Source organism: Uranotaenia lowii, unplaced genomic scaffold (assembly GCF_029784155.1).
Source record: "Uranotaenia lowii strain MFRU-FL unplaced genomic scaffold, ASM2978415v1 HiC_scaffold_299, whole genome shotgun sequence".
NCBI lineage: Eukaryota > Metazoa > Arthropoda > Insecta > Diptera > Culicidae > Uranotaenia > Uranotaenia lowii.
Window position 1 is genome coordinate 24,393 of NW_026598200.1, and position 22,923 is coordinate 47,315.

Below are 22,923 nucleotides of genomic sequence, written 5' to 3' on the forward strand. Positions count from 1 at the left end.
TGAGTTAAAGCTCTGCTTAAAATTTCTAAGTGAAAAAACGAATTCTAACTAAATTTAGATTCGCAAAATACAACCATCCTTAATGAAATGAATGATGAAATATTTCATCGATTGGTGACCTAGAAACGGCCACAGAATCGCTTGTTCATCACTTTTCCTATCGATTGATCTTATTTCAATTTTTGTCTGAGTTTATTTGCCAACTATCTACAGTCAGGTATCTAAATGATAGAGCCTAGCCTAGACACATAGAGCGAAACCATCCTAGACTGCACCTCCCCGACAGATAGTGAAATTTGTAACCCTACTTCCAATTAATTCTTCTCCCCCTAAAAAGGTTGTTGACATGGCCAGCTCTGGCCCGGCTGTTGTCGGATGACGTTCCAAACATTTGCCAAACGTTTGTTGAACGTTATCTTTATCGAACGTAGAGCCTCTGACTGAGCACCCACCCCCACATGTAAGGGGTTCGAAAACGCGCGACTCGGCCGGCCGACGGCTTTCCGGTGCCGCGCCGTTATCTGTGGAAAGGTGTCAAATTTTCGGAAGGTTTACGCGATAGATGTTGAAGAAAGTTCGAAAAGGTTGCCCCATTCATTTTTTTTGCTGGGAAATTGGATACAAAGGTCAAGGTTCGCTTTAAATCATCCTTCGCAGGAAACAGTTAATTAAAGAATGAAAATTGCAGCATTAAAAGCAATAAACAGTAGAATTTTAGTACGACAGTATCGAATATTTTTAGAATTAGGTATTACTTTTTATTAAAAAGTTTATAATTCACTAGAGGATCAAATTGGTGACAAACATCATAAATTAAATGAAACAACTAATCTTATTCTCACCATCATTAGCAGAATATAAAAATCTGCAAAAAAGCATAGAAAGATTTTTGAAGGTTCTGATAAATTACATAAAAATGTAATTGATATGACCAAGTCGTATTCAATCCCAATACTTTATGTACTGCTTTACCATGTGCATGACAACAAATGTTGAAAGCTTTTTTGCATAACAAGCTTGAGTCTTTGATTGTTATGAAGAACCACATTCTAAATTTCAACCATGTGGTGATAAATAATTTATAAAACCAAGCAATTTCAATGAAGAAATGCTATTTACGAGAAGAATGGGAATTTTTTATTTTGCAAAATTCATAATTTAGAACTTCCGTTTCGTAAACCCATGACAGCAAGAATTAAAAAACTCATTCAGACGAGCGACCGAACCAGCTTGCTCGGGAATTTTTTTGGACCCTTTTTTGGAACTGGGCTGCACAATCAAAATGATTTTTATCTTAAAAAAAATTTTTTTTTGTTTCGATTATAGTCGTTTTAACATCTTTATGTCATTCGCGACTTATGTCAACGATGCAGTTGGCGGACAGTCATTGAAAAACTTATCCGCTACAACTGTGTCCCATGTTTACTCTTGGGCTCGAACTCACGAACATCGTCTTAGGAAGCAACTAACTTGCCAACTAAGCTATATCACAAGCCCCGATCTTAAAAAATTGATATTTTTCTCTTCCATCTATAAAAGAAAAAAAAACAAAATAGTTTGAAATTTGTTTTTCATATTAAACATCATCAAATGACCATTCCAAAAAACGTGCCCATTTGGCTTGCTTGCTTGTTGAGCAATATCCAGCAATCACGATGATCCAAAATATGACGCCATATTTTTCATGACGTCATAGGCACGATAGGCGATCGGCCCGCTTTATAGGTGTAAAATTTCCCGTGAGTAAACGATGGGAGAGCCCTCGACAAAATGACAACATTGAAATTTTGCCCTTTTAATTTTATTCGGTTTGTATTGCAGTTCAGCTTTTAGCCTAACCAGATTAAAAAATTTGGGACAGAAACCTCGTTTTATAATAAAATGAATTGGATTGTATCAAGGGGTACAAACCCAAAGTTAAATTAGTCTATCATAGGGACTTGATTTTCACATCGCATGCTACGATAGCGATTGTAAGTCCCATCCTTCGCCCAACGCTATAATTGTAAGCATAGATTGCTCTGAGAAAGGGAAAACGACACGGAGACGCAGACGATTTGTTAATTGTTATTTATTTCTTATCAACGGATCACATGTTGATCCAAATGATTCCTTAAAATTAAAATTGAAAACATAACATTAAGTCTAACTATGGGGTTCTCAAGGCCCGTATCAAAATGCACCGAGAAACGGTTGAACGATCTCATTGCGCCGATGAAAGCGCTGTTAGCTCTGTAATGGGAATGTAGAACTGAAGATCCAGATTTATAAGACCACGGGGTCGTACACTAAGCGGAACAGCCTCCAGTAGCGTGGGACAGTCGATTCGCGATGTCAGGAGGTCGGCGACAAATGAAGCACGTGTTGCTTGTCTGCGGGCTTGAAGAGTATCGATATCTATGAGACGGCATCGATTTTCGTAGCTAGGCAAGCGAAAAGTGTCTTGCCAGTTCAGGTGTCTAAGGGCGTATCGCAAGAATCGCCGCTGAATAGCCTCGAGCCGATCGACACCGTTCTGGTAGTAGGGACACCAGACAGCTGATTCGTATTCAAGGATGGAGCGAACAATGCTGCAGTATAGGCTTTTCAGGCAATACACGTCCTTGAAGTCCTTCTCCACTCTAAAAATGAAACCGAGACTTCTGGATGCTTTGTCAATCACGTAGTTGGTGTGTGCCTTGAATTCCAGGCACTGATCTAAGATTACGCCAAGATCGTTAACGTGGTTCACATGTGAGTTGGGTTCGTCTCCTAGGAAGTACTCCGAAATTAAAGGCCGCCGCTTACGAGAAAAGCTGATGACTGCACATTTGCTGCGGTTTAATGGCAGGCAGTTAATGTCGCACCAATCAGCGAAGAGGTTGAATTGACATTGCAGAAAATTTATGTCGTCGTGGGCGTTAATGTTGTCAAATAGTTTTAGGTTATCGGCATAGCAAAGTTTGGGGACTCCAAGGGGTGACAACACGTCGTTGAAATAAATTAGGAAAATGATCGGTCCTAGATGGCTACCTTGGGGCACACCAGAGGTGGCCTGGGAAAGGTGTCACCCGTTCGAACAATCGATTAACGACCGGTTAAGTAACTGCGGAACCAACGCAGTAGCGTACCACAGAATCCTAAGCGTTCGAGTTTTCCGATGGCAATCTCATGGTTCACTTTGTCGAATGCAGCGGACAGATCGGTATAGATTGCATCAGTTTGAGATTTAGCAGCGAAACTTCCATGCACAATAGAAGTGAACGTTAACAAGTTACTTGTTGTAGAGCGTTTGGGCATGAATCCGTGCTGATCATTGGAGATGTTATTTTTTCAGGACGTGAAAAAAGAATCCAAGACCACCAATTCAAATAGTTTGGCAATAGAACATAAAGCAGAGATTCCAAGGCAATTGTTAATATCTCTCCTATCTCCTTTTTTTATGAACCGGGAACATGTAAGCTTCCTTCCATAGTAGAGGGAAGATGGCTTTATCAAGCGAAGCTTGAAAAATGAGCCGAATAGGGGTCAGCAAAACAGGCATGAATCTTTTCAAAAAAGCAGCTGGTATCCAGTCCGGGCCCGTAGAAAAGGAATTCTTGAGCTTCGCTGCTGCTTCAGAGATGAATGCCTCCTCGATTTCAATACCATTTATTGAAAAGTCCAATGGCGAAACGTTCCTGACAGCACTAGCTAAATGTTCTGGGGATGTTGAAGCTGAAGTGAAGATACTGGAATATTTTTGGGCGAAGAGATCGCAGATTCCACGATCAGAGTTCGCCGTCCAAAAACGATGCACACCATCTTATTTTCTCACATGCCGTTCGTGCTCAAGAAGCTTTTTCCTGGGAACGATCGGTGAATTTCGTTCGTGGAAGCAAATTGAAACAAACTAGACAAATGCTACTCATTCGTCTCGAGCTTTAAGCTATAAAACTAGTTTTTTCTCTCCGTTTTCTCTTCCTTTTTTCACACCTTACGTTGCGCGATGCAAGCCTTTCGTTCGCATCGAAAGACCTGTCCAATACCAAACAGTAGCCCCACCAAGTCCTCCATAGTAGAGTTTCTGCCGCCGACCGTCGACTAGAGGATAGCGTTCAATTCTTCTAAGCCAGAGGTCATGAGATCGAATTTCGTGATATAGCATTTGTAAATCTTTTGAGAACAAGCATATACTTCAATGGGAATTAGCTGCTCATGTTATTTTTTAATAATTATTGAGCAATATTTTGTTATGAGAAGGTGCTTGCAAGTGCAAGGCAATCCGACGGAAAAAAATATTTACAAAAATTTACAAAAAAATGTGCAAACAGTTCTCACATAATAGCAGACATTTCAGAAGTGCATTTTCGTAAATGAAATACGACACTTGAATAAATCTATTAAAATCTAAATAATTTTGAATCTTTTCCAGCTCAAACCAAGGCCGTGCGAACTGGGGGAGGGGGGTTTCCGGCTCTAAAGTCCCCCCCCCCCCCCCCACACGTGTTGATTTTTACCAAGTAAAATTTTCACCGTAGTATCGGGATTTACTTGATCTTAAAAAGTGTGTTTAATAATAAGTGTTAACAAGGCAGTCAGAAATTTGGCTCGCCTTCGGCGGAATTTAGTATTAAATCACTTGAGACATTTCAGTGATCACTATATGTCGTTCACGAATTGAAACTAATTTCTAATTGTAAATTCCGATTTGCAATTCAATTAACCGTTTGTATTAAAACTATAAACTTGACATACGAAAATCCTACCTCGTTTTTAGAATGGGTTTTTATTAAGAAGTGTAACTAAACAAGAACAGAGTTTGGAACGAATCACTTGAACTTAAGAATTAATACATCGAATACTAACAGGTAACAGGTAACAGGTAACAGGTGTTAACCTCTCACGATATTCTTCAAGAAACCAATTTCAGCATCAATTATGTTTTTGGCCTTATTCTTCTCAATGCTGAACATCACGTTCAAAATGGTTTTGATAAAATACCCAAGACAATGAAATTTACATGTTTCTGAGATCCAATGAATTTTAAAGGCAATGCAAATCTTGCCGTACTTAAAAATGTCCAAACTTGATTCCAACTACCGTAAGATGAAATCTGTACCAACACGTGAAAAGGATCTATCTCCAAAAGTAAACAAAAACCATTTTCAGTACCACGCGACAGGCCAACACTTGCACTACTTAACGGTAAAACCCTTTTGAGAAAATAATATTCCGCTACATTAAAAACTCAATTTGAGTAAAGGATCTATAAACATTCTTAAACCAGAACTGCCATTACATGGATATACACCCTTTACTCCGAAACCATTTTTCGCTACTACTCCGCCAACAAACTCATAATAATCAATTTAACTCTTTATTCAACATAAAAACATAGTTACAAATGAATGCGAGCTTGTAACTTAAGCTAAAAATAAGAAAATAGCAAAGGGTGTATAAACAGGTTAGACAAAATGTTACGTGAAGTAGGTTCTATCTACGATAGCGCGTTGTTTTTTCATGAAAATTGATATTCCTCTATTCCAACATACAGAGGATGCTCCTAAAAATCGTTAAGCTATTATAAAAATAAAAAATTTCAAGTATTTTTTAATTAGCGATTTAAAATAGGTTGTATTTTTTTCAAACGCGTTTTTCTCGATTCGCCATATATGGAGATAGATCCTTTTCACGTGTTTGTACAGAAATGATGGGAATAGAAATAGACCAAGAAAAATGATTATTATCACATGGGAGAACTATTCCCTTCATTCCGATAGACATCGACACTCAACCAGTATAATATTCATACGCCAGGTTGGTCTCCTGTAGTATAATGTTAATACATGGGCCCCGGAGAGGCGCAAAATGTGGGTTCAAGTCCTACCGGGAGACAAGGCGAATTTTTTTCGCATGTTTTTCAACATCGATTTTCTCTTATCTAGTCCCTGAAATTTCATCTAACACAGTTGGATTCATTTCTCTACAAAAAAAAAAGTTTCGCTGACTGAATGTTTGAGTCAAGACCCATCTCTGGGTCACAGTTTAAAAATTTAAACGTAATTTTGAATCATTTGAGAACTCTGAATCTTAATATGTAATTTTTTTATCAACTTTTGTTATACAAATTACTTTTGAAAAAAGGTAAAAATTATTTGAGAAAGTTTTGCCCTTTTGACTTCAAAGGAAAAACATAAAATTGAAAAACAAAAGTTTTAAATCAATTTTCAACTTTCCTTAAGACTTCAAGTAACTTTGTATACTGCGAATAAAAGTTGTACATGTTTTCTATTTGTTAATTTTTCCTCATTATACGAATTTCTAAAAACCAAATTAAATTTTAGAAATCTTTCAAAGCACAAATCTAATCGTTTTACACATCATCTTCATATAAATATTAATCCTTGATTGAATGAGGTATAATAAACAAAATCAGAATCAGATTTTAAATGTAGGTTTCATAGTTAATTATAATCAATAAATGATTTCACTTAAAACTGACATATTTATAAACTCCATATCACCAAACTTTTATGTGTGATCCAAATTTGGCAATTTATTCGAGTTCAGGGCGCTAAAAATACTTCTCCCTTGAGCTAACAATAACATTAAAGTTAACTCAATAAGTTTGAATATTGGTAAGACAGGTTTATTAGAAAACAACCTTCTTAAATGGTAAAAAACTTGTTTGTTTATTCTTATTTTATTGTAATTTTCAAGTGAATTTACCGATTTTCATAAAACAATTCATAATTTTCGGTATATTAAAAACATACACCTTTAATTGTTTCCTAATCAAAAATTCACATTTCAAATCACGATTTATTTATTTTTTTCTAAACTCAAAACACAAAAAAAAATAAAAACCCCCGTTTATGCCTTACAGTTATCAATATTTTATTCTAGTTACGTTTTTAGAGCTCTCTGAAGGAAAAAGGCACGGTAAAATGAAATTTAATTTCATCGAAAATTTTCAAGTTTTTACATTTTTTCCTAACAATTCATCTGGCATCTCGAATCGAGCATTGTTTGATATGGTTAGGCGCAAGCAAAATTCACTCAATTTCAAAAATCATCAATAAAATCTCAGGCTAGAAAATTCAATGTTATTTTTATAGAAATTGACAGATTTTACAAAATTGATAAAAACGACACAAATGTCAAAAATGACAAAATTGTCAAAATTGTGGAAATGGACAAAACCGACTAAATTAACAAAATTCTCAAAAATGACAAAATCGACAAAAATTATGAAATTGGTTAAATTGACTAAAAAAAATTGAAAAAAATGACCAAACCTTCAAAAATGACTAAATTGTCATCATAGCAAATTTGACAAAAAGGCCAAAAATGATAAAATTTACAAATGTGACAACATTAGCAAAATTGGCAAATTTAACAAAAATTACAAATTTGATTAAAAAAATGGTCAAATATTAAAAAGTATGACAAAACTTACCAAAATTGACAAAAATGACAAAATTTTAAAAAAACGACAAAAATGACAAAAATTACAAAAATGACCAAAATGACAATAACGACCAAATTCACATTTGTCAAGTTTATTTTGTCAGTTTTAGCAGTTTTGTAAATTTTGGTTATTTTGTTGATTTTGTCAAATAAGTTAATTTCATCAATGTGGATTTTGTCAGTGTTGTAATTTTTTTTTAAATCTTGTCAATTTTGTTAACTTGGTAATTTTAATAAATTTTTTGCATTGTGTCAATTTGGTCCTTTTTTTTCATTTTTGTCAGTTTTATCACCTTCATCTTTTTTTTTTTTATTTGATCAATAATTCTGTCAATTTTGTCAGTTTTGCCATTGATGTTAGTTTTGTCAATTTGGGCAATTTGATCATTTATTGTAATTTTGTATTTTTTTATCTTATTTGTCAATTTTGTAAATTTTTCAAATTTTTGTCAGTTTTGCTAATTATTTTGAATTTTTGTTGCTTTGTTTTTAATTTTGTGAAATCTGTCAATTTTAACAAAAAATCATGCAAAAGTGATCAAATTGAAAAAAAAATATATATTAAAATTGACAAAAGTGTCAACTGGCAAAATTACAAAATTGAAAACTTATTTAAATTGACAAAAATTTCAAAACAACAAAATTGATATTTTGACAAATTTTGAAAATTGTCATAGGTAATTATTATCAAAGTTTTAAAAATCATTTTTTTAAAGGGGGAGTAGGGTCTAACACTTTCAAAAAAGATTTTTTTTTTATTTTCTGATTGTAAAACATTTCAAGCATGTTGTGTCAAATTTTCAAGTCAATCGAAGCAAAACTGTAGAAATTGTAGGCCTTTATCTCTTATCTAATTTCTAATCTAATTATAGAGCAGAAACTTCAAACGCGTTTTCTCGAAAGCACATTTTAAAAGTCAGTGGACATCGTCATTTGAAAACTACTTCACCGATTCTTTTCAAACTTGGAACATATTTTCTACATATAAAATACCAAACCCCAAAGATTTTTTTTTACTTTGGGGAGATTTTACAGATAAAAAATGGCGGATTTTTTCGTGAAAAATCGTAGTTTTTACTACAAACAGCCACAAAAATTTCATAAAATATTTTTTAAGTTAAATAAAATCGTTGGGGTCCAGAGAAACATCTATTAAAAATATTTTGCTCTGATTTTTTGACTTCAGATGATTCTGTGCTGATATACAGTGTCCACCGCAAATCCTGTTTTCTAAAAGGCATCCTCGAAAGTGCTCCGTCACCGGCTCATTTTTCTACGAAAAATTACTAAATGTTCTTTTAACAATGCTTTGTATAATGCAAAAAAATTGAATACATTTGTTTGAACGATAGGTCTAAAAAATGCGTGAAAATGGTGTTTTTTTATCCGTTAGACCCTACTCCCCCCTTAATGCCACCGATTATTGGATGCAGCGTATTTTACCCCAGCGATTGTAATTTTACCCAATTATGCTTTCAATATACTCATTTTCTTCACATCAGAGGTCAATCAGGACCAACGTTGAATTATTTGAAACACATGGTTGGGTATCTTTTCTTTAAATTGTATTTTTAATTTTTATTTTTAAGTTACCATATGTTGTAACCCTTAAAAGAGTTGATTGAGATTATACTTATTTCAAAAAAAAATTCATAGGAATGGGATTATACAGGATATTTCAGGATCCAGTAATTTAAAAATCATCAATGCGGAGAAAATAAAGTTATTTTTATGAAAATCATGATACTTTTAAAATACTTTTATCCTATACACAATTTTGAATTTTCCGAATTCCAAGAACTTGAAATTGGTTTAGAAATGAACACTCTAATCTGAACCGTTCGAATTGTAATTTTTAAAATTTCATCTATCAAATGAATGTTTCTAAAAATCATTTGTTCTGTCAACTTACCAACTGCCGGCGACATAGATCGGGACCCTGACGAACCAGTCGGCGAAGGGCTGGGCCTCATGCCCTGAGAATTCGGCGTTCCGGGAGCCGCAGAGGCGCCGCCAGTTCCACCGCCACTCGAGCTGTCATTGCTGTTTTGGCCGGTCGAATCCTGAAAAAAAAGATAAAAAAAAATGAATTAGTTTTGGCATAATGGAAAACCCGGTGCTACTTGGAAATGTTGATGTTCATTCAGTTATACAAAAGCATCAAAACCGTTGATGCTTGCTAGAACTATTCTAGCCTAAAAATTGATAGAAAGTTTGGGAAAAAAGTCAAATGAATAAGCACTTCTATTATATGTTTTCCCTGAAAGCAAAATCAACAGAAAAAACAGCTCTGAACCGTAACAAAGAATTTATCATTTTAAGTGCTCTCACCTTTCCCGGGTGATTGTGTTTTTCCGCTGAAAACATTTTGAAAACTTTTATTTCATTTCGTAATATCAACAGGATGAATCGAGCAAATAACAGCAACGGATTGCGAAAAAAAACACACATAAAAACGAAATCATCAGCAACAAAAATCAATGATGCGTCAGTTTTCTCATCATTCAGGAGGATTCCACAAAACAGGACATAACCCTCCTATGGAAACCAACAAAGGCTGCAACAGAGAATCGATTTGTTGAACCTGGACCGTCCTCCCACGCACAGAACCACACCTACAACATAGGACATAACCGGTGGTCGGTCCAGTGACGTTGATATCAAATTTGCTGAAACATACATACGTTTCCCCACACAAATAAATATACACACACAAACACACACAGCTTGACATCGACTTTTGCGTACACACACACACACATATTGGCTCTGCGTTGTGTGCATCGGGCAAACATAATTTATTTTCCAATTTTATAAATATCCAACGAAATCATACAATTTTCGATATAATTATGCTGCATTTGTTCAAATATTTGCCTTAATCCACATTTTTCTCATTTCGTTGGCAGGTTTTTATTTTCACCCGGTGGGCAATGTTTATCCCGGGTCGCTGATAATGCACACTTTCCAATCGGGCGCGGTAGGAATAGTAATAATAATACTCGTAGCAACATCAATGCAAAAAAGAAAAACAGAAAAAATTACCGGGAGGATTACCTCATTATTCATTGGAAAACTTTGGGTGGGGAGTTGCGTGCGAGTGCGCCTGTTATACCTATAGGCCGACCCACGTGCGTTCTGATGAAACTGAGGGAACTAATTAGCGATCGGATGTGTCCTGTTTTTCAACTTCCACCCTCGCCTTCATAGCTGGGTTAGCTGGACAAAGCTTTGTTTTATTGCGATTTTTTCGAGAGAACTACCTGAAAATGAAATCATTGGCTTCTTTACACCCGGTGACAATTGTTTTGTTTTCCCTCCAACACCCGAAATTAAAAAAAAAAAAATAAAAGCATTTCTCAAATACCAAAAACAAAAAAAAATCAAAACATGATATTTTGGAATGCATTTAGGTAATTTATATGCAAAATATTGCAGAGCAAAGGTCTCACCTGACGACCCTAGAAATACCCTATTTTAAAAAAAAGCTCTGCAATACATTAAGCTCCAGTCATCTATATAAAAACTGAATCTTGATCAAGATGCAGGTTAATGAATTCCCAGATCGAATCTTATGCCATAGGTAGCAAACTTACATGGTTCGCAAATGGAATAAGCAGAATTGGCGAAATTGGCATTGCTCAAACTTTCAACAAAATTCCATCTTTACACTCATCTAAATGGCAGCCTAACTTGGTTGACTTGAATGAGTAAAATAAGAAACAAGAGAAGAACAAAATATTCCTCCTCACTCCACGAAGTCAAAAGAAGATACAAAATTCCACTCGGAAGCGAATAAAATAGGAAACGCTAACGCGATTTTTTTACACAGTTTTTGAGAGAAAATATTTTTCAAAGGAAAACACTTAGAATCTTTTTGTAGTTGGGAAAATCTTAACTCTGAGACTAAGAACGTGATACATGAGACCTGAGACCTGAGACCTAAGACCTGACACCTGAGACCTGAGACCTGAAATATGAGACCCGAGATCTGATACACGAGACATGAGAAACTTGAGATCTGAGACCTGAAACCTGAAACCTGAGACCTGAGACACGAGACATGAGACACGAGACATGAGACATGAGACATGAGACATGAGACATGAGACATTAGACCTGAGACATTAAACCTGAGACATGAGACCTGAGACATGAGACCTGAGACATGAGACCTCCGACACGAGACATGAGACCTGAGACCTGAGTCATGAGACATGAGTCATGAGACCTGAGACATGAGACATGAGACCTGAGACATGAGACATGAGACACGAGACATGAGACAAGAGACATGAGACAAGAGACATGAGACCTGAGACCTGATATGTGAGACATGAGACATGAGACCTGAGACATGAGACATTAGACCTGAGACATGAGACATGAGACATTAGACATGAGACATGAGACATGAGTCGTGTTTCATGTATCATGTCTCATGTCTCACGTCTCAGGTCTAAGGTCTCACGTCTCATGCCTCAGGTCTAGTGTCTCAGGTCTAATGTCTCATGTCTCGTGTCTCATATCTCAGGTCTCAGGTTTCAGGTCTCAGGTTTCAGGTCTCAGATGTCTCAGGTGGGGATTTTTTTTTATTATCTGACAATTTGCGCCGGGGGTCTTCAGATTTTCCCCAAAATTGAAAATTTGGTTCATTTTTGCGACTTAAAAACACTTGTATTTTTTCAGATTTCTAACATTTTTATTTTTTGAGTTAGCTTCGGTTAGATTTTTTTGCAAATAAAAAATAACCATTTTTCAAAGCTACATAACTCTGTTGTTTCTCAACGGAAATTATAAAATAGCACATCAAAATGCATTGAAATTTTATCAGCTTTCCAAATAGAATAGTTGAAAAAAATTAAATGATGACCTTCAACATGAAAAGTTGTAAATAAACTTTAAATGGCGTCTAAAAGTACCGTCTGCACCACCGAATATTTTGCAAAAAATACCATTGTATAGCTCGATTCATGATGCAACTTTCATCTGAAGACACCAAAGTGGGCCATTAACACCTTGAAGAGTTATGAAAGAAATAATGACAATACATCTCTTTATTTGCATCGAAAACAAACAATGGTCGAACAACCGCACTCACATATGGAGAAAGCAAGCACTTCTAACAACATGGAAACAAAAGAACTTACCAAAGCAGGTAAAAAACACAACTTTTTCGTGCTTTGTAGAGTGTTTGTAGCAAAACTGACTTTAAATTTTAACCAAAATTCTGAGTATCGTATTGTTTATGTGATATATGTAACTAATAATGGGAATGTTGCTTTTACAACCTGGTCATATACTATACCTATATAACTTATTAATTTTTCGATCAAAGATCATTGTGAAGCATAATCAATGCCAATAGTAGAAGGTTCAGTCCCTGTGTTAAGGATCACAATAATGTGATTAAAAAAATGAAATATAGACGTGCTTTACATAGCTTTTATATCGGGAGCTAAGCACTGGACACCAAAATTCTTTCCCATTGATCAAAAAAGTATGAGAAAGTGGCACAAATGTTGTATAAATAATCAAAGAGCTCAGTATGGCCAGCCCAGGCTGTAAAATGATGAAAATATGATACTTTTACCGTATTTTCTACATTCGCCCAGTTTTGAGGTTTACCATACTAGAACGAACATAATTCGTCGTCAGTGTTTTGCTACCTCGATCGCTCACACACGAATCTTCAGTGTTCCACCGTCCATTTTAAATCAAATCTGAGGGATTACGGATGCAAAACTTAGCGCATAAACTTCTAAAAATGACAGTAAAATGTGCATAACTTGTTGTGACCTGGTGCAAAACTGGGTATAAACGAATACGTTATTAGATTTTTGGATATAACATGAAGTCAGTTAAGCTGCAACAATCTACCGCCCTTTCTTTCATAACAGTCTCATATACAAAAATAAGCAAGCGAGACAATCAGCTTTTTCTGTTTTGGAATATATTTTCAAATTGTGACCACCACTTTCAGCATAAACGAAAATCGTTTCTAGGTTGTCATAATAAATCGTTAGACCTGAAATTTTCGAAATTGGGTTATTGGTAAGGTCGAGATCACCATTTTTATTCATTATGGGACTGTTAATCGACCATACTTGAAACCTTTTTCGAATCTACTAGCATAACAGTCCCATACAAAATATATTTTTCTCACTAAGCTACTTTCTAAGACTTAAATTTGATCATTTTTGAACTTCTAAATGCAATTGTCAAAAAAGAAACATACCTTTGCCAAAAAATATCATGAATTCCACATTGTAAGTTTAATCTTTTTTACGATTTTTGATTGCATCCGATAGTTTTTCGCTCAAGAAGTCATTCCTAAGAAAGTCAGACCTGCCTTCGAAAACTAGTGTGCATCATTCGACATCAAGTGAGTTAATAAAATGTTTAAATGATTCAAAGCAATAAACCAAAGATTATTTCACCGAAAGAAACATTGAAAAGTAACCAAATCCGTGGTATTTTACATATGGGACTGTTATTCAGGTATATTTCATATAGGACAGCTACGAATGCATATTTTTTTCGAAATTTCTAGAACAAAACCTCTTTTTTTAGTCTTTTATGTTGAAGCCTTATGTTGACCTAAAATGACGAAAATTCATATGGGACTGTTATGCGAGTAGGGGCAGTCTGAAAAGGACAAAAAAATTGTGTTTTTACCTGCTTTGATGAGTTCTTTTGTTTCCATGTTGTTAGAAGTGCTTGATATCTCCATATGTGAGTGCAGTTGTTCGACCATTGTTTGTTTTCGATGCAAATAAAGAGATTTATTGTCATTATTTCTTTCATAACTCTTCAAGGTGTTAATGGCCCACTTTGGTGTCTTCAGATGAAAGTTGCATCATGAATCGAGCTATACAATGGTATTTTTTGCAAAATATTCGGTGGTGCAGACGGTACTTTTAGACGCCATTTAAAGTTTATTTACAACTTTTCATGTTGAAGGTCATCATTTAATTTTTTTCAACTATTCTATTTGGAAAGCTGATAAAATTTCAATGCATTTTGATGTGCTATTTTATAATTTCCGTTGAGAAACAACAGAGTTATGTAGCTTTGAAAAATGGTTATTTTTTATTTGCAAAAAAATCTAACCGAAGCTAACTCAAAAAATAAAAATGTTAGAAATCTGAAAAAATACAAGTGTTTTTAAGTCGCAAAAATGAACCAAATTTTCAATTTTGGGGAAAATCTGAAGACCCCCGGCGCAAACCCGTCAGATAATAAAAAAAAATCCCCAGGTCTCAGGTCTAATGTCCCATGTCTCATGTTTCATGTCCCATGTCTCAGTTCTCAGGTCTGGGAACTGACTTTTTTTTTTTTAAAAGAGATTGGTTGGGAATCACCCGTAGAATAATCAATGAATTGAAGTCGAATTTCGTTGTCTGACGCCATCTTAAAACCCAAAATGGCGTCTTCCGCTGATTTTTAAAATGTTGTAAATTGCTTAAAATCGCCTGAAACCCCAACAAGATTGGTATTGGGTGAAAGGGCTAAACGAGTAGAAGGTGAATTTCGCTATCTGACGCCATCTTGAAATTCAAGAAGGCGGCATCCGCTCCACTTTAAATGCTGTAAATGACAAAAAGTCGCATTAAACCACTACTACATGAGTATTGGTTGAAAAAACGAAACGAGTAGAAGTCGATTTTTTTTCTTTCCAACGCCATCTTGAAATCCAAGATGGCGGCTTCCGCTGAACTTTGAAATGCTGTCAATCACTGAGAATCAAATGAAAGCCCCACAATATGTGTATTGAGAGAAATAGCTGAACTAGTAGAAGTCGAATTTTGCTATCCGACGATATCATGAAATCCAAGATGGCGGCTTCCACTGAACTTTAAAATGATTTTAACCACAGTAAACCGCATGAAACCTCCACATTATGGATATTGAGTGAAAGGATTAAACTAGAAGAACTCGGATTCCGCTATCTGAAGCCAGCATCAATTCAATGCAATCAATCCAATCCTGCAGTCTATTTTACAGTGAAAACGACACCCTTTTGTCCCTGAAGAAGATCCAAAACGGATTGAAACGTTGGATACATAAAACAAAAATCGTTTTCGCTCTAAAAAAGACTGAAAGCCGGAATTTCCCAAGAAAAAACACAACAATCAGTCGATTCCCAAACATAAAAAGATGGCGGCTTTCGCGACTCTTTTCAAAGCTGTCAATTACTGAAAATCTCATGATACATCCTCAATACAGGGTATTGGGTGAGAGGGCTACATGATTAGGAGTCGAATTTCGTTGTCCGATGCCATCTTGAAAGCCTAAAAAAATCCGAAAAAATAGATATGAGTTTATTACAAAATTTCGAGCATTTCATTTATTACATCAGATCACGTTGAATTTGTGTGAAGAATCTGATCTCAAAATTTATTACAAAGTTAACAGAAGTCACTAGAGAACATATGACGAAGTTGATTGAAATCTTCTTTAAAAGAATACAATTGAAGAGGATACCAAACCTAAAAAACGAAATTATTATTATTATAAAGTAAAACATACAGTACACCCACAAATCAGACACTACTCCAATAATGACCTTCCTTGGAGATGAATTATCGTTGAGTTACCGGACCGGCATTAACAAGCTTTCTAATAACGTGCATTGTCCTCCCAGCGTAACCCCATTGCAAATTTCTGGAAAAAAAACATATCTCATATCCCATTTTTTTGATATTCGGTAGTGGCAGAAAGACTATGACAAAAACCTTCGTTTGCTAAATGACTCAGATGGTGCACTGGGCAAGTTATCGGACTGGCAAGCCGAGATGAGAATGTTGCAGTGAGTTCGATTCTTACTATTTTTTTTGTTCGCAACCTCTTCTATGGATATAGTAGAATTACTGTTGAAAGAATTTACAACTTCGATACAAAACCACACTATGTAGACAGGTTTATCTCAAACCTCCAATGTTACTTCAGGAGTTTCACATGGGATGTCACTTGGGTTCTATTCCGTTTAATACATTCATGAAAGGGTCTTGTGAACTGTTCGGACAGAAATACGAAGTTCTCCACTTTAGTGTTTTAAAAATAAATTCCGCATAAGCTGAGTGTGAAGCGAATGCAGCAGATTGTAAATTTTTGCCTCTCAAAACATGACACAAGGACGTCAAATTCTCAAAATTAACCAGGAGGCGAATTGAGTTTACGCATCTTTAATGGATATGCGATGTTCAAACAGGTAAACCAATACGGGATTGATGCTGAACAATTTACTAGTCACTATAAATACTTGAGCGTCTAGTTCTATATACAACAGTAACCTGCCCAGTCCAGATATCAAAATTTTTCCATTCATTTGTTAATTTTCTTGCTTCCGTCATCGTTTGCAATCGATATTTATAATAAGTGGAATCATTTAACAACGCCACAAAGTACCGATTCGAAAGCTCGTCTGATCTTTTTCCAATAAAAGTCCCAAGTCCCAGAGATAATTTTTCAACGGATATGACATCGCAAACAATCCTGTCGATTTCCTTCTAACTACACACAAGTCCACCGCCATACATCATGAGCAGCGGCATGAGGGGGATACCTAATCCTCGTGTCCGTAACCGGACAAAGGATCACATCATCAATAATGCCTATAAAAATACCATTCACCGGCTCGGTACCACCGAAAAAGGTTCGGTCCGGGGCCAATCTGACACAAAAAGTGTCCTGGAACCGGAAACCTCTGGTCCCTAGTCCCAAGTCCCTGGAGCCGAGCGCACCCGGCCATTTAATTACGAAAATTATGCACACCCTGACAGGCAGGCTAACCGCGCCACTGCCGTTTGACAATCCCCCAATCGAGGCGAGGCCAGGTTTGGCACCGAATAAGTTACTGTCATCCGATCATTTTTTATCTAGAGAGAACCGGCCGCTGCCGCCGGTGTGTCAAATTAAAAAATCCCCTCGGCCTGGCCGGTCGGCTGACGCAAAAATCCCTCTCTACAGTCAGTGACAATATTTCGATTCGGGGCCGGGGTCCGGAACCATAATATAAAATGTGAATCAAATCCTGGCTCGACTGATGACGTCGGAGCTGTACCGTCGGCCGATTTCATTATTGGGCTTCGACGAGAGCTCATCTCAGCTGCTAAACCATCGACGACAACAAGTATTCTTCTTTTGTACGTTCTGTTTGACGTTCCGAAGAGCGCCAAATGGATGAGACCCGATGACGCGGTTGACATTCGAGGGGACCTGAATATTGCCGCCATTCACCGCGGCACGCGGCGACACACATTTGCTTCTCTTTTGAATGCTAGTCCACGACTCTGATGATGACCCAAGGTGGCGGACGTGCAGCGCTTGACATGCGGCATCCTGTATTTATTTTATAATACGCTGAAAAATCGAAACCGATAATTCGCACCCATGTTCTCCTTATCCGGGCGGAGAACATATAAATCGAACCCTTGGACACTGAAGTATCGATTGACTTAAACGCGATCCAGCAACACTGGACTGGACGCACAGGAAAGAAAAACATAAGTTATAGCCTTACTTACGACCGCCCGGAACAATCGTCAATCCTCTATCAATCCTCATACCATATACCTTCCAACTCTGGTACTGATATCAACATTATTATCATCATCGTCAAAAAGTACCCTGTGCCTGTGCTACAAAAGCTGATGAGCACACTCTCTGTGATGTGAGCCGTTCAAGCATGGCACCGGCTCACAAATTCAACCATCCTCCTACTTTCAAGCAGTCAGTCGACAGAACGCTCGAACGACAGAAACAGCAGGAAGTGAACCGGAGCACGCAGCAGAAGGAGGACGACGATGATGATGACGAGCAGAGGCCGATAGATACACAAGGCAACGCAACACAGCAGTGCCATGCATCCGTGATGAGGAAAACTGAAGAACTCGAGAGACGAAACACAGGAAGAGAAAGGAGGAGGACGATCGAAAAATATTCTCTCTCTGGTAATTCCGTGCTTCCCTACCAACCCAACTAAAACCATCCTCCCTCCGAATGACTGACTGACTGGTCCGGGTCCGGGTGGTGTGCAATGTGATGTGGTCTGCCCCCTTGTCAAGTAAAGTGGCAGCAACGAAGAGAGGCAGAAAGCAGGGTATTATATGAGCCAAACCAACAAGAAGAGTAGTCGGAACTGTTGTGTTGTGCGGCGGCGATGAACATCATCATGGCAGCAGCACTGCTGCTGCTGCAGAGCACCGAGAATTCTGTGTGTCCTGGCCTGGCTTGGCCCGAGCCCGGTGTGTCCCGGAGACCTGGTGCCACAGAACGAAGCGAAGCACACCAGTCAGCCAGCCAGCGACACTGACGAGGACGGACCCGGGTGGGCACAGTAAAAAATAATTTTTCGTTTCGCCACAAAGCTTTAGGTTTGGTGCCTGGGAGCACCGCGACGACGGTGATAAAATGTGCTAATCGAAATTTAATGCCAACAGAAGCTTCTGTCGGTTTCGAAAGCAATTAACATACAAACTGGAAAAAACAGTTTAGAAGGATTCACCTTTCGATTCTTTGCTCAAACAAGAAAAGGCTCTTTGATTGGTTACATTGGGGGTTCAGCTCAATTTAAGTTCCGTTGTTGAGGTTGCCTGAACACTTTTACATTAATGGAAGTAATATTACTCTACTAGTAAATTAAGATACGTCATCATCAATCATTATTTCAAAACAAAAAATAAATCAGAAAACAGTAAAATTACAACTTTCATACTATGAAAATAATGTAAATTTACATGTATTACACGATTTTAGTACGGTTGCATGTAAATTTAAATAAATTGAATTGAGGCTCTTGGAGCCGTATGGGTATATAATGCTTATTTCGAGAAAACACGATTTCAAAATGCCATGTTTGGCCGTTTTCCATGTATTTTTCAAAAATTTGTTTTTTATTTTGAACGTAAAAATGTGTAAATATAAATTTAAAAATCTGAAAAGAATTACCATTTATAGTTTGAAATATTAAAAATCGTTTGACATTATTAACCAAAAATCGGCTATTTTTTACTTTTACCCTTTTGGTTCTGAGAGTCTCAAATGTAATTTTGAATCTACTATAGAGTAATTTTACAAGGACTTACCAATTAAATAGATGAAAACAGCTGCCAAACATATTGTATTCAAGCGAATGAGCATATTTTTGCAAATAATTATTTTTATTCACGCTGTCGATGGAATAGACACTTGTTCCCAAATCTCCAACCAACAAACCATACAATATTATTTTTCTAAGCTGCTCAACTCGACAACTCGAATCGTGTCATGAAATTTTATTGAAAACTTGAAAGAACATCGTTAAAGAACATTTCCAGTAAAATTATGTCATATACTATGCGATTTCTACTGCGATTGCTGGTTAATCTAGATAGATAAGTATGTAATTTTACATCTAGTATTTTTACACGAGATTACCTGCTATATGAAACACCTGAAAAGTCTTCTGTTCGTGCAACATCAGAAGTTTATTTTAAGATTTATTAAGGCTGCTCAATGTCGAAAATTTTTAACTATTTCATCTAAGAAAAGACACATGTGTTTTCTACTGTGATGATGGCTAAATTTAAAATAATATCAATGTAATTTTACATATAATCTTGATCGTTTTTTCTATGGATTTTCAGATGAGGTTTTCAAGGATGTTGAATAGAAAAATCACTGAAATAAAAATGAACCATAGGTTCACGAATGAACCGCAGTTTTGTCGTATATTTTGGTGATGTTATTTTTGCTCGGTGTATCTATTAGTATTAGTCTATCTCGGCTCACTGGTGACCGCAGACAATGACACCAGCCGTGAGATCCGGAGGCGAATTATCAGCGGAAGTCGTTCCTACTATGGACTCCACAAGCAACTGCGGTCGAGAAGACTTAGCCCTCGCACGAAGTATAACCTGTATATGACGCTCATTAGACCGGTTGTTCTCTACGGGCACGAGACATGGATATTGCTCGAGGAGGACCTGCGTACACTCGGAGTATTCGAGCGACGAGTGTTAAGAACCATCTTTGGCGGCGTACAGGAGAACGGAGTGTGGAGGCGAAGGATGAACCACGAGCTCGCGCGACTCTACGGCGAACCCAGTATCCAGAAGGTGGTTAAGGCTGGCCGGATACGCTGGGCGGGACATGTTGCGAGAATGCCGGACGACTGTCCTGCAAAACAGGTGTTCACTACGAATCCGGTAGGAACAAGACGAGCGGGGGCGCAACGAGCGAGGGGGGTGCCCAAGAAATTGGAGAACGGTTGCTATGAACCGAGTGAATTTTAGGAATTATGTTCGTCAAGTTATGTCGTGAGACGGAATACTATGTAAATAAATAAAAAATAATCTATTAATCTATTAGTATCTATTACTAGCGACTTCTACCTTAAAAGTAATGAGAATGAACTTGTATGAAGTTTATTTTTGCCCTCTTTTAACCTTCATCTCGTTTAAAACGTTACACGGATAAAAACTCTACTAGTTGTTATCCAAATTCGTATGGTTGACTCTTCCATATCACGGATTTTTGGTTGAACCCATAATTTTGCTTAATCAACATCGATTACTACGAACAAACTAGCGTTGATGTAAAGTTGATTTGGCTAGAGAGGATTTCTCAACTGCTTATTGCTAAAATAGAGCATCAGCTGGATGATTTGACTATTTTTCCTTGTCTTCATTATACATACAATCTGATAGTTAGTTTTCAAATATCACTGATTCTTGCCTACAACTCGAATTTTGTTCACCCAACGTTGATTTCCAAGACGAACAAGTCATATATTTATTTGGTTTAGGTATTAAAAAAAAGTAAAAGACAGTTTTTTTCAAGTTTTTTCAAAAAAAGTTGACCGTTACCATGTAGCGAAAACGTAATACCAATTTCTTTCCAAAGTTTTTATTTTTGTAAAATAATCTTACTTCGTTTTGGGTTCCTGTGGGAAAAAAGCAGCAGCGGGTGTATTTCGGATTTCCTAACAGATTCACGGACCAATAATATCGTGTAAGTTTTCGAATAGTTATTTTTCTCTATCGCCCCCAGCCAGTCTTGACCATGAGACCCTTTCGGTTACAATATATGGGCTTTATGAAAAAATCATAAATGTATTTTATTTAGATAACAGAAATAACAATCGATTTTTCCTGCTTAAATTAATTTCTGTTCATATTTTAAATCTACAATTTTCTACATTGAGGGGGAATAGCAGTTACGGTTGAAATAACCATTCTATTCGATTAAACCCTTCGTTTCATGATTTTTTATTTTTCTTTAAAAATCATTTTAAACAGTTGAAAATTTTTCCATACATTAATTGTTGCAAATTTGTTACTTTATGAAACGAAGGGTTAAAGTATCGCTAGTTTAGCCATAGCCATGTTTTTGGCATCACATAATCTGATGTTTGGCTAAATCGTATTTTCGGATCAAATCAAACAATCATATTTATGATATGACGCATAATTTAACTGATTTATCTATAGTTTTTTTTTGCGTGTATAACTTTGCGCTTCTAAATCAACTTTTTTTTTTAAATATAAATATCAACATTTTAATGCCAGTAAAAAATTTTTCGATCATTTTATTCAGTGAATATATCACTTGGTTTCTAGCAATTCAACTTCTAAACTAAAACATACGAAAAAAAACATCCCTTACTAAAATTACCCTAAGTTATGGTTTACTAAAAAAAATTGCTGTAGAGTTCATGAAAGCTGAAGTTAAAAGCTATACGATGGAACATCGAAAAACAATTTAATTTCACCTCTTGTAAAAGCTGTTTTAGAGATGGTAATTTTTTGGAATTTTAAATGTTATCTTTTTTTTGTAATCTTCCCTGAGTTTGCACTCAGTTTTCAGTGGATTTTCACATTTTAGACGAAAAATATATTCAAATTATAAACAAAATATGCAAATTATAAACTTAAAATCATTCCAGAACTATTTTCCTTTAGGAGTGTCAAATTGACAGTAAAGGTCTGATTAGGGAGTTTTTTTCTGGACTTTCAGTGAGCGTTCATAAAAAAAACTAATGATGCATAATGAAAGATTTCATTAATTAATTAGGGGCCCCGAAGAAATTATTTTCTTCTGATGCGCCTGAATAAAGTTAAAAGTCTTAAAACTTACAATAGTGTCATTTGACACTCAAGAGCGGGTTAGGGTTAACAAATTCTTTTTACAGTATAATTGTAGAATAGTGGACGAATACTAAAAATATTAACTTTTCGTCTTTTTGACCAAACGGCCATAACTGTAAAATCATTTTGCTGAAATTATTAACCAGTTTATTTTTCGACACTCTGAGTGGAACATTTGAGCTCTAATGACATTCTTACTTTATTTATTTTCAAGTAAATGAAAATATAAGCCGAGAAAGAATATCAAAATTACACATTCGATTGAGTAATATGTACATAAAAATTAATTTATACTGTAAACGAATGTCAAAAGCAACAAAATACCACTAAATTTTAAAGTATTTGTGGTTGTAAACTTACA

General features: G+C 36.2%; 1 protein-coding gene across 1 annotated transcript in view; it reads right to left on the minus strand.

Moving 5' to 3' along the window:
* The window catches only part of LOC129759877 (trithorax group protein osa), a 28,770-nt gene extending 17,701 nt beyond the window's left edge, over positions 1 to 11,069 (minus strand). The window contains exons 1-2 of the mRNA XM_055757416.1: positions 11,028 to 11,069; positions 9,344 to 9,494 (exon numbers count right to left, since the gene is read on the minus strand). Of these exons, the coding sequence (XP_055613391.1) occupies positions 9,344 to 9,494; positions 11,028 to 11,069 (193 nt within the window). The remainder of the gene's footprint in view (positions 1 to 9,343; positions 9,495 to 11,027) is intronic.
* Between the last annotated feature and the right edge of the window lie 11,854 nt (positions 11,070 to 22,923).